Raw genomic sequence first — 12814 nt, forward strand, 5'->3', positions numbered from 1 at the left:
AGCGCGGGGAATGGGGGATACAATGTAACACTACACAGGCCGCATCCAGCGCGTGTGACAGGGAGAGGAGAGAGTGCGGGGAATGGGGGGATACAATGTAACACTACACAGGCCGCATCCAGCGCGTGTGACCGGGAGAGGAGAGAGCGCGCGGGGAATGGGGGATACAATGTAACACTACACAGGCCGCATCCAGCGCGTGTGACAGGGAGAGGAGAGAGAGCGCGGGGAATGGGGGGATACAATGTAACACTACACAGGCCGCATCCAGCGCGTGTGACAGGGAGAGGAGAGAGCGCGGGGAATGGGGGGATACAATGTAACACTACACAGGCCGCATCCAGCGCGTGTGACAGGGAGAGGGGAGAGAGCGCGGGGAATGGGGGATACAATGTAACACTACACAGGCCGCATCCAGCGCGTGTGACAGGGAGAGGAGAGAGTGCGGGGAATGGGGGATACAGTGTAACACTACACAGGCCGCATCCAGCGCGTGTGACAGGGAGAGGAGAGAGAGCGCGGGGAATGGGGGATACAATGTAACACTACACAGGTCGGGAGAGCACCCATACAGCCGGAATAGAACCTGTGTCAAGCGCAGTGAGCTACGGAGCCTGCAAGGGGCTTCGTTGCGTTTGTCCCCCCGACGGCATCCAGCCACCGTCATCTCATACCCAACGCCAGGCTGCGGCCAGCAGACCACTGAGACACATGGTGACGTGATGTAATGGAGTGTGCTGCATATAGGGAGCCGGTGTTTATGCGCAGCACGCAGAGCAGCACCATACACACGGTAACTGATACGCAGCACACCCGGTCACTGACGGATTCGGCCCTATCAGACAGGTGCGCAGTCAGCCCTCTTGTACTGACCCTCCTCTGCGCATCAATACACTGTCCTTTGTGTACACTATATGCCCACACTGCCTGGTACTGAGTGGCACAGGTCTGCTACAGGATACCTGGCACCAGCACAATAGACACATACAGCGGGAGATGTATCAATCCTTGGAGAGAGATAAAATCACAACCATGGCGCCTGTCATTTCCTAACTACACCCTGTAACCTGGCAGCTGAGAGCGGGGGCAGGATAACTCTCCCACCAGAGTGTGGCACTGCCAGCTATGGGTGCCTGGCAGATATGGAACTGGCATCAGAGGAGACACAGGGACTGATTCATGGTTATAAGCTAGCAACTGGGTAACACCATGCTGCACTGCAGGGGAAGGGGGAGGGGGGTGGGGGGGGGCAGGTGTAACATGTGCAGAGATACCTGGGTAACACTATGCTGCACAGCAGGGAGGGGCAGATGTAACATGTACAGAGAGACCTGGGTAATACCATACTGCACAGAAGGGGGCGAGGGGGGGGGGCAGATGTAACATGTGCATAGGAACCTGGGTAACACCGTGCTGCACAGCAGGGGGGGGGGGGGGGGGGGGGGGCAGATGTAACATGTGCATAGGAACCTGGGTAACACCGTGCTGCACAGCAGGGGGGGGGGGGGGGGGGGGGGGCAGATGTAACATGTGCATAGGAACCTGGGTAACACCGTGCTGCACAGCAGGGGGGGCAGATGTAACATGTGCATAGGAACCTGGGTAACACCGTGCTGCACAGCAGGGGGGGGGGGCAGATGTAACATGTGCAGAGAGCTGTAAACGTGTGTGGGCTACATGCAGAAGCAGCCAGTGTTTACCCTGCACAGAGATAATATAAATGTGTTGCTCCTCCTGCATGGCAGCACGGTGTGTTCCAGACACAAAGTTGTTGAATCAACTGGGGGGGGGGGGGGGTGACTGTACAGGACACTGCACTGGGACACAGAGCTAGCAATCAGTTACATGTAGAAGCTTTGGGTCAGAAAAAAAGTTGAGCGGCAGCTGTGGCCGATCAGAGACAGCGCAATGGTGAGAGTATTACAGATGCCCTCCCGATCCCAGACTCACGGCAGCCTTCCTCATCACTGTTATCGGAGCAATCATCATCCTCATCACACCGCCACAGGCTGGGGATGCAGCGCTGGTTCATGCACTGGAACTGGTTCTCCTCACAGCTGGAGGGGGGCAATGCTGGGGAGAGACCGGGGAGTAAGTGCACAGAAAGGGCCATGAGACAGGTCCTGAGAGATGGATGCTGGGGGGTGATGATCCAGAGTAAGAGGGGCACAGGATAGGGGGCGGTAGTGATGATGAAAGCATGGAGGGGTGCATGAGGTCGCACAGAGGTGATGATGCAGTAAGTATGAGGGGCAGGAGTTGGTGGCAGCAGGGTAGGTGCTGGAGGCACAGGATGGGGGGGCAGCAGGGTAGGTGCTGGAGGCACAGGATGGGGGGGCAGCAGGGTAGGTGCTGGAGGCACAGGATGGGGGGCAGCAGGGTAGGGGCTGAGGGGGTGATGAGCAGTACAATGGCTGCAGGCAGGTAGAAAGCGGTGATATGGGTGATGAGGATGGGGGGCAGCAGGGTATGTGCAGGGGGGCACAGGATGGGGGGCAGCAGGTTAAGTGCTGGGGGCACAGGATGGGGGGCAGCAGGGTAGGTGCTGGAGGCACAGGTTGGGGGGCAGCAGGGTATGTGCAGGGGGGCACAGGATGGGGGGCAGCAGGGTAGTTGCTGGAGGCACAGGTTGGGGGGCAGCAGGGTAGGTGCTGGAGGCACAGGATGGGGGGGCAGCAGGGTAGGTGCTGGAGGCACCGGTTGGGGGGCAGCAGGGTAGGTGCTGGGGGCACAGGATGGGGGGCAGCAGGGTAGGTGCTGGGGGGCGCAGGGTAGGTGCTGGAGGCACAGGTTGGGGGGCAGCAGGGTAGGTGCTGGAGGCACAGGATGGGGGGGCAGCAGGGTAGGTGCTGGAGGCACCGGTTGGTGGGCAGCAGGGTAGGTGCTGGGGGCACAGGATGGGGGGCAGCAGGGTAGGTGCTGGGGGGCGCAGGGTAGGTGCTGGAGGCATAGGTTGGGGGGCAGCAGGGTAGGTGCTGGAGGCACAGGATGGGGGGGCAGCAGGGTAGGTGCTGGAGGCACCGGTTGGGGGGCAGCAGGGTAGGTGCTGGGGGCACAGGATGGGGGGCAGCAGGGTAGGTGCTGGGGGCGCAGGGTAGGTGCTGGAGGCACAGGTTGGGGGCAGCAGGGTAGGTGCTGGGGGGCACAGGATGGGGGGCAGCAGGGTAGGTGCTGGGGGGCGCAGGGTAGGTGCTGGAGGCACCGGTTGGGGGGCAGCAGGGTAGGTGCTGGGGGCACAGGATGGGGGGCAGCAGGGTAGGTGCTGGGGGGCGCAGGGTAGGTGCTGGAGGCACAGGTTGGGGGGCAGCAGGGTAGGTGCTGGAGGCACAGGATGGGGGGGCAGCAGGGTAGGTGCTGGAGGCACCGGTTGGTGGGCAGCAGGGTAGGTGCTGGGGGCACAGGATGGGGGGCAGCAGGGTAGGTGCTGGGGGGCGCAGGGTAGGTGCTGGAGGCACAGGTTGGGGGGCAGCAGGGTAGGTGCTGGAGGCACAGGATGGGGGGGCAGCAGGGTAGGTGCTGGAGGCACCGGTTGGGGGGCAGCAGGGTAGGTGCTGGGGGCACAGGATGGGGGGCAGCAGGGTAGGTGCTGGGGGCGCAGGGTAGGTGCTGGAGGCACAGGTTGGGGGCAGCAGGGTAGGTGCTGGGGGGCACAGGATGGGGGGCAGCAGGGTAGGTGCTGGGGGGCGCAGGGTAGGTGCTGGAGGCACCGGTTGGGGGGCAGCAGGGTAGGTGCTGGGGGCACAGGATGGGGGGCAGCAGGGTAGGTGCTGGGGGGCGCAGGGTAGGTGCTGGGGGCACAGGATGGGGGGCAGCAGGGTAGGTGCTAGGGGGCAGCAGGGTAGGTGCTGGAGGCACAGGTTGGGGGGCAGCAGGGTAGGTGCTGGAGGCACAGGATGGGGGGCAGCAGGGTAGGTGCTGTGGGACAGGATGGGGGCAGCAGGGTAGGGGCTGAGGGGGTGATGAGCAGTACAATGGCTGCAGGCAGGTAGAAAGCGGTGATATGGGTGATGAGGATGGGGGGCAGCAGGGTATGTGCAGGGGGGCACAGGATGGGGGGCAGCAGGTTAAGTGCTGGGGGCACAGGATGGGGGGCAGCAGGGTAGGTGCTGGAGGCACCGGTTGGGGGGCAGCAGGGTAGGTGCTGGGGGCACAGGATGGGGGGCAGCAGGGTAGGTGCTGGGGGGCGCAGGGTGGGGGCAGCGGGGCAGGTGCTGGGGGGCGCAGGGTGGGGGGCAGCAGGGTAGGTGCTGAGGGCAGCAGGGTAGGTGCTGGGGTTACAGGATGGAGGCAGTGGGGCAGGTGCAGGGGGTGATGAGCAGTACAATGGCTGCAGGTAGGTAGGTAGACGGGGTGACGGGGCAGCCGCTGGAGAAGGAGCCGGGGCTGGTGCGGTGGATACCCCGGCCTCCGGGGGATGATGATGAGGATGAGGATGATGATGATGATGGCGATGACCCCCCGCCCTCTGCCCGGTGCTCACCTCTCCCGGTGCGGCTCCCCAGCGCCAGTAGGAGGAGGAGGCCCGGGACGGCCCCGCAGCTGCAGCCGCTCCTCATGGTACCACGGCCGGGTCCCGGGGCGCATGGAGCCGGCAGCCTGAGCCCTCACCGATACAGCTCCGCCCACGGGGCGTGCCCGGGAGAGGCGGGGCCTCTGGGAGCAGTAGGAGGGCGTGCCTGCTGTCATCCTTACTCTATGCCACGCCCCTGTGTGGGCGGGGTCAGTGCACCAGATGTTAGTGATCGGCGTCCGCATCCTCCACCTGACGGAGCCGGAACGGGAGACAGCAGAGGCCGTACCTCTCACCTCATCCCACAGCGGCCGTACCTCTCACCTCATCCCACAGCGGCCGTACCTCTCACCTCATCCCACAGCGGCCGTACCTCTCACCTCATCCCACAGCGGCTGTACCTCTCACCTCATCCGTCTCACCTCATCCCACAGAGGCCGTACCTCCCACAGCGGCCGTACCTCTCACCTCATCCCACAGCGGCCGTACCTCTCACCTCATCCCACAGAGGCCGTACCTCTGACCTCATCCCACAGCGGCCGTACCTCTGACCTCATCCCACAGCGGCCGTACCTCTCACCTCATCCCACAGCGGCCGTACCTCTCACCTCATCCCACAGCGGCCGTACCTCTCGCCTCATCCCACAGCTGCCGTACCTCTCGCCTCATCCCACAGCGGCCGTACCTCTCACCTCATCCCACAGCGGCCGTACCTCTCACCTCATCCGTCTCACCTCATCCCACAGAGGCCGTACCTCCCACAGCGGCCGTACCTCTCACCTCATCCCACAGCGGCCGTACCTCTCACCTCATCCCACAGAGGCCGTACCTCTGACCTCATCCCACAGCGGCCGTACCTCTCACCTCATCCCACAGCGGCCGTACCTCTCACCTCATCCCACAGCGGCCGTACCTCTCGCCTCATCCCACAGCTGCCGTACCTCTCACCTCATCTCACAGCGGCCGTACCTTTTACCTCATCCCACAGCGGCTTTACCTTTCACCTCATCCCACAGTGGCTGTACCTCTCACCTCATCTCACGTCATCCCGCAGCGGCTGTACCTCTCACCTCATCTCACAGCGGCCGTACCTCTCACCTCATCCCACAGCGGCCGTACCTCTCACCTCATCCCACAGAGGCCGTACCTCTGACCTCATCCCACAGCGGCCGTACCTCTCACCTCATCCCACAGCGGCCGTACCTCTCACCTCATCCCACAGCGGCCGTACCTCTCGCCTCATCCCACAGCTGCCGTACCTCTCACCTCATCCCACAGCGGCCGTACCTCTCACCTCATCCCACAGCGGCCGTACCTCTCACCTCATCTCACAGCGGCCGTACCTCTCACCTCATCTCACAGCGGCCGTACCTCTCACCTCATCCCACAGCGGCCATACCTCTCACCTCATCCCACAGCTGCTGTACCTCTCACCTCATCCCTCTCACCTCATCCCACAGCGGCCGTACCTCTCACCTCATCCCTCTCACCTCATCCCACAGAGGCCGTACCTCCCACAGCGGCCGTACCTCTCACCTCATCCCACAGCGGCTGTACCTCTCACCTCATCCCTCTCACCTAATCCCACAGCGGCTGTACCTCTCCCCTCATCCCACAGCGGCCGTACCTCTCACCTCATCCCACAGCGGCCGTACCTCTCACCTCATCCCACAGCGGCCGTACCTCTCACCTCATCCCACCGCGGCTGTACCTCTCACCTCATCCGTCTCACCTCATCCCACAGAGGCCGTACCTCCCACAGCGGCCGTACCTCTCACCTCATCCCACAGCGGCCGTACCTCTCACCTCATCCCACAGAGGCCGTACCTCTGACCTCATCCCACAGCGGCCGTACCTCTCACCTCATCCCACAGCGGCCGTACCTCTCACCTCATCCCACAGCGGCCGTACCTCTCGCCTCATCCCACAGCTGCCGTACCTCTCACCTCATCCCACAGCGGCCGTACCTCTCACCTCATCCCACAGCGGCCGTACCTCTCACCTCATCCGTCTCACCTCATCCCACAGAGGCCGTACCTCCCACAGCGGCCGTACCTCTCACCTCATCCCACAGCGGCCGTACCTCTCACCTCATCCCACAGAGGCCGTACCTCTGACATCATCCCACAGCGGCCGTACCTCTCACCTCATCCCACAGCGGCCGTACCTCTCACCTCATCCCACAGCGGCCGTACCTCTCGCCTCATCCCACAGCTGCCGTACCTCTCACCTCATCCCACAGCGGCCGTACCTCTCACCTCATCCCACAGCGGCCGTACCTCTCACCTCATCTCACAGCGGCCGTACCTCTCACCTCATCTCACAGCGGCCGTACCTCTCACCTCATCCCACAGCGGCCATACCTCTCACCTCATCCCACAGCTGCTGTACCTCTCACCTCATCCCTCTCACCTCATCCCACAGCGGCCGTACCTCTCACCTCATCCCTCTCACCTCATCCCTTTCACCTCATCCCACAGAGGCCGTACCTCCCACAGCGGCCGTACCTCTCACCTCATCCCACAGCGGCTGTACCTCTCACCTCATCCCTCTCACCTAATCCCACAGCGGCTGTACCTCTCCCCTCATCCCACAGCGGCCGTACCTCTCACCTCATCCCACAGCGGCCGTACCTCTCACCTCATCCCACAGCGGCCGTACCTCTCACCTCATCCCACAGCGGCTGTACCTCTCACCTCATCCCTCTCACCTCATCCCACAGAGGCCGTACCTCCCACAGCAGCCGTACCTCTCACCTCATCCCACAGCAGCCGTACCTCTCACCTCATCCCACAGAGGCCGTACCTCTCACCTCATCCCACAGCGGCCGTACCTCTCACCTCATCCCACAGCTGACGTACCTCTTACCTCATCCCTCAGCTGACGTACCTCTCATCTCATCCCACAGCGGCCGTACCTCTCACCTCATCCCACAGCGGCCGTACCTCTCACCTCATCCCACAGCGGCCATACCTCTCACCTCATCCCACAGCTGCTGTACCTCTCACCTCATCCCACAGTGGCCGTACCTCTCACCTCATCCCACAGCGGCTGTACATCTCACCTAATCCCACAGCGGCTGTACCTCTCACCTCATCCCACAGCGGCTGTACCTCTCACCTCATCCCACAGTGGCTGTACCACTCATCTCACCTCATCCCACAGCGGCTGTACCTCTCACCTCATCCCACAGCGGCTGTACCTCTCACCTCATTCCACAGCGGCTGTACCCCTCACCTCATCCCACAGCAGTCGTACCTCTCACCTCATCCCACAGTAGCTGTACCTCTCACCTCATCCCACAGCAGCCGTATCTCTCACCTCATCCCACAGCGGCTGTACCTCTCACCGAATCCCACAGTGGCTGTACCCCTCATCTCACCTCATCCCACAGCGGCTGTACCTCTCACCTCATCCCACAGCGGCTGTACCTCTCACCTCATCCCACCTCATTCCACAGCGGCTGTACCCCTCACCTCATCCCACAGCAGTCGTACCTCTCACCTCATCCCACAGCAGCTGTACCTCTCACCTCATCCCACAGCGGCTGTACCTCTCATCTCACAGCGGCTGTACCTTACACACCTCATCCCACAGTGGCCATACCTCACCTTATCCCACAGCGGCCGTACCTCTCACCTCATCTCACAGCGGCCGTACCTTTTACCTCATCCCACAGCGGCTTTACCTTTCACCTCATCCCACAGTGGCTGTACCTCTCACCTCATCTCACGTCATCCCGCAGCGGCTGTACCTCTCACCTCATCTCACAGCGGCCGTACCTCTCACCTCATTCCACAGCGGCCGTACCTCTCACCTCATCCCACAGCCGCTGCCCTACCTCACCTCATCCCACAACGGCCATACCTCACCTCATCCCACAGCTCCCGTACCTTACCTCATCCCACAGCGGCTGTACCTCACACACCTCATCACACAGTGCCCGTACCTCTCACCTCAATCCACAGTGGCCAGACCTCTGACTTCATCCCACAGCGCCCGTACCTCAACTCATCCCACAGTGGCTGTACCTCACACACCTCATCCCACAGCGGCCATACCTCACCTTATCCCACAGTGCCCGTACCTCACCTTATCTCAGTGCCCGTACCTCACCTCATCCCACAGCGGCCATACCTCACCTCATCCCACAGTGCCCTACCTCTCACACTTCATCCCACAGCGCCCTTCCCTCACACACCTCATCCCGCAGCGGCCATACCTCACCTCATCTCACAGTGCCCGTACCTCTCACCTTATCCCACAGCGCCAGTACCTCACTTCATCCCACAGCGTCCGTATCTCACCTCATCCCATAGTGCTCGTACCTCTCACCTCATCCCACAGCATCCGTACCTCACCTCCTCCCACAGCGGCTGTACCTCACACACCTCATCCCACAGCAGCTATACCTCGCCTCATCCCACAGTGCCCGTATCTCTCACACCTCATCCCACAGCGCCAGTACGTCACCTAACCTCATCCACAGTGCCAGTACCTCACCTCATGCCACATCATCCGTACCACATCCACAGTGCCCGTAGATCTCACCTCATCTCACAGCAGCCGTACCTCACCTCATCCCACAGCATCCGTACCTCACCTCATCCCACAGTGCCCGTACATCTCACCTCATCTCACAGCAGCCGTACCTCACCTCATTCCACAGCGGCTGTACCTCACACACCTCATCTCACAGCGGTCATACCTCACTTCACCCCACAGTGCCCGTACCTCACCTCATCCCACAGTGCTCATCCCACAGCGGCCATACCTCACCTCAACCCACAGTGCCCGTACCTCACCTCATCCCACAGTGTCCATACCTCTCCCCTCATCCTACAGCACCCGTACCTCACACATCTCATCCCACAGCGCCCGTACCTCACTTCATCCCATTGCGCCCATACCTCACACACCTCATCCCACTGCACCCGTACCTCACCTAATCCCACAGCACCAGTACCTCACCTCATCCCACAGTGGCCATACCTCTCACCTCATCCAACAGCGGCTGCTGTGCCTCACACAGCTCATCCCACAGCGGCTTCCGTACCTCACCTCATCCCACAGTGCCCGTACCTCACCTCATCCCACAATGGCCGTACCTCACCTCATCCCACAATGCCCATACCTCTCACCTCATCCCACAGCGGTCGTACCTCTCACCTCATCCCACAGCCGCTGCCGTACCTCACCTCATCCCACAGCGTCCGTACCTTACCTCATCCCACAGCGGCCATACCTCACCTTATTCCACAGTGGCTGCCATACCTTACCTCATCCCACAGCGGCTGTACCTTACACACCTCATCCCACAGCGGCCATACCTCACCTTATCCCACAGTGCCTGTACCTCTCACCTTATCCCACAGCAGCTGCTGTACCTCACCTCATCCCACAGTGACGGCACCTCACCTCATCCCACAGCGGGCGTACCTCACCTCATCCCACAGCGGCCATACCTCACCTCATTCCACAGCGGCCATACCTCACCTCATCCCACAGTGCCCGTACCTCTCACACTTCTTCCCACAGCGCCCGTACCTCACACACCTAATCCCACAGCGCCCGTACCTTACACACCTCATCCCGCAGAGGCCATACCTCACCTCATCTCACAGTGCGCGTACCTCTCACATTATCCCACAGCGCCAGTACCTCACTTCATCCCACAGCGTCCGTATCTCACCTCATCCCATAGTGCCCGTACCTCTCGCCTCATCCCACAGCATCCGTACCTCACCTCATCCCACAGCATCCATACCTCACCTCATCCCACAGCTGCTGTACCTCACACACCTCATCCCACAGCAGCCATACCTCACCTCATCCCACAGTACCAGTACCTCTCACACCTCATCCCACAGCGCCAGTACGTCACCTAACCTCATCCACAGCACCAGTACCTCACCTCATCCCACATCATCCGTACCACATCCCACAGTGCCCGTACATCTCACCTCATCTCACAGCAGTCGTACCTCACCTCATCCCACAGCATCCGTACCTCACCTCATCCCATAGCGGCCATACCTCACCTCATTCCACAGTGCCCGTACATCTCACCTCATCTCACAGCAGCTGTACCTCACCTCATCCCACAGCGGCTGTACCTCACGCACCTCATCCCACAGCGGCCATACCTCACCTCACTCCACAGTGCCCGTACCTCACCTCATCCCACAGTGGCCATACCTCACCTCATCCCACAGTGCCCGTACCTCCCCTCATCCCACAGTGCCCATACCTCTCACCTCATCCTATAGCACCCGTACCTCACACACCTCATCCCACAGCGGCCGTACCTCACCTAATCCCACAGCACCAGTACCTCACCTTATCCCACAGTGCCCATACCTCTCACCTCATCCCACAGCGGCCGTACCCCTCACCTCATCCTTCGGCAGGGCAGTCGGAGGGGGGGGGGGGCAAAGCACACCCCTTTCTGTTTTCTGAATATTATGGGTGTACCGCGTGCGGCAGGTGACGGGATATTACAGGTGTAACGCGTGCGGCAGGTGACGGGATATTGCAACGCGTGCGGCAGGTGATGGGATATTACAGGTGTAACGCGTGCGGCAGGTGATGGGATATTACAGGTGTAACGCGTGCGGCAGGTGACGGGATATTACAGGTGTAACGCGTGCGGCAGGTGATGGGATATTACAGGTGTAACGCGTGCGGCAGGTGACGGGATATTACAGGTGTAACGCGTGCGGCAGGTGACGGGATATTGCAGGTGTAACGCATGCGGCAGGTGATGGGATATTACAGGTGTAACGCGTGGGGGGGGGCAAAGCACACCCCTTTCTGTTTTCTGAATATTATGGGTGTAACGCGTGCGGCAGGTGACGGGATATTACAGGTGTAACGCGTGCGGCAGGTGACGGGATATTGCAGGTGTAACGCGTGCGGCAGGTGATGGGATATTACAGGTGTAACGCGTGCGGCAGGTGATGGGATATTACAGGTGTAACGCGTGCGGCAGGTGACGGGATATTACAGGTGTAACGCGTGCGGCAGGTGACGGGATATAACAGGTGTAACGCGTGCGGCAGGTGATGGGATATTACAGGTGTGACGCGTGCGGCAGGTGACGGGATATTACAGGTGTAACACGTGCGGCAGGTGATGGGATATTACATGTGTAACGCGTACGGCAGGTGATGGGATATTACAGGTGTGACACGTGCGGCAGGTGATGGGATATTACAGGTGTGACACGTGCGGCAGGTGACGGGATATTACAGATGTGACACGTGCGGCAGGATATTACAGGTGTAACACGTGCGGCAGGTGATGGGATATTACATGTGTAACGCGTACGGCAGGTGATGGGATATTACAGGTGTAACGCGTGCGGCAGGTGATGGGATATTACAGATGTGACACGTGCGGCAGGTGATGGGATATTACAGATGTGACACGTGCGGCAGGTGATGGGATATTACAGGTGTGACACGTGCGGCAGGTGATGGGATATTACAGGTGTGACACGTGCGGCAGGTAATGGGATATTACAGGTGTAACGCGCGCGGCAGGTGATGGGATATTGCAGGTGTAACGCGTGCGGCAGGTAATGGGATATTACAGGTGTAACGCGTGCGGCAGGTGATGGGATATTACAGGTGTGACACGTGTGGCAGGTGATGGGATATTACAGGTGTGACACGTGTGGCAGGTGATGGGATATTACAGGTGTAACGCGCGCGGCAGGTGATGGGATATTGCAGGTGTAACGCGTGCGGCAGGTAATGGGATATTACAGGTGTAACGCGTGCGGCAGGTGATGGGATATTACAGGTGTGACACGTGTGGCAGGTGATGGGATATTACAGGTGTGACACGTGTGGCAGGTGATGGGATATTACAGGTGTGACACATGTGGCAGGTGATGGGATATTACAGGTATGACACGTGCGGCAGGTGATGCGATATTACAGGTGTAATGTATGCGGCAGGTGATGGGATATTACAGGTGTAACGCGTGTGGCAGGTGATGGAATATTACAGGTGTAACGCGTGTGGCATGTGATGGGATATTACAGGTGTGACACGTGCGGCAGGTGATGGGATATTACAGGTGTAATGTATGCGGCAGGTGATGGGATATTACAGGTGTAACGCGTGTGGCAGGTGATGGGATATTACAGGTGTAACGCGTGTGGCAGGTGATGGGATATTAAAGGTGTAACGCGTGTGGCAGGTGATGGGATATTACAGGTGTAACGCGTGTGGCAGGTGATGGGATATTACAGATGTGATACGTGTGGCAGGTGATGGGATATTACAGGTGTGACA

At 60.4% G+C, this 12814-nt stretch overlaps 1 protein-coding gene across 2 annotated transcripts in view; it reads right to left on the reverse strand.

Moving 5' to 3' along the window:
• Positions 1 to 4642, reverse strand: part of LRP8 (LDL receptor related protein 8) — a 299017-nt gene extending 294375 nt beyond the window's left edge. The window contains exons 1-2 of one of the 2 annotated variants that reach the window (XM_063938910.1): positions 4481 to 4642; positions 1951 to 2073 (exon numbers count right to left, since the gene is read on the reverse strand). In XM_063938910.1, coding sequence (XP_063794980.1) covers positions 1951 to 2073; positions 4481 to 4556 — 199 coding nt within the window. In that variant the 5' untranslated portion in view covers positions 4557 to 4642. The remainder of the gene's footprint in view (positions 1 to 1950; positions 2074 to 4480) is intronic. The other variant, XM_063938911.1, reaches the window with a different exon arrangement.
• Between the last annotated feature and the right edge of the window lie 8172 nt (positions 4643 to 12814).

The sequence above is a fragment of the Pseudophryne corroboree genome, chromosome 9 (assembly GCF_028390025.1).
Source record: "Pseudophryne corroboree isolate aPseCor3 chromosome 9, aPseCor3.hap2, whole genome shotgun sequence".
Taxonomy (NCBI): Eukaryota; Metazoa; Chordata; class Amphibia; order Anura; family Myobatrachidae; genus Pseudophryne; species Pseudophryne corroboree.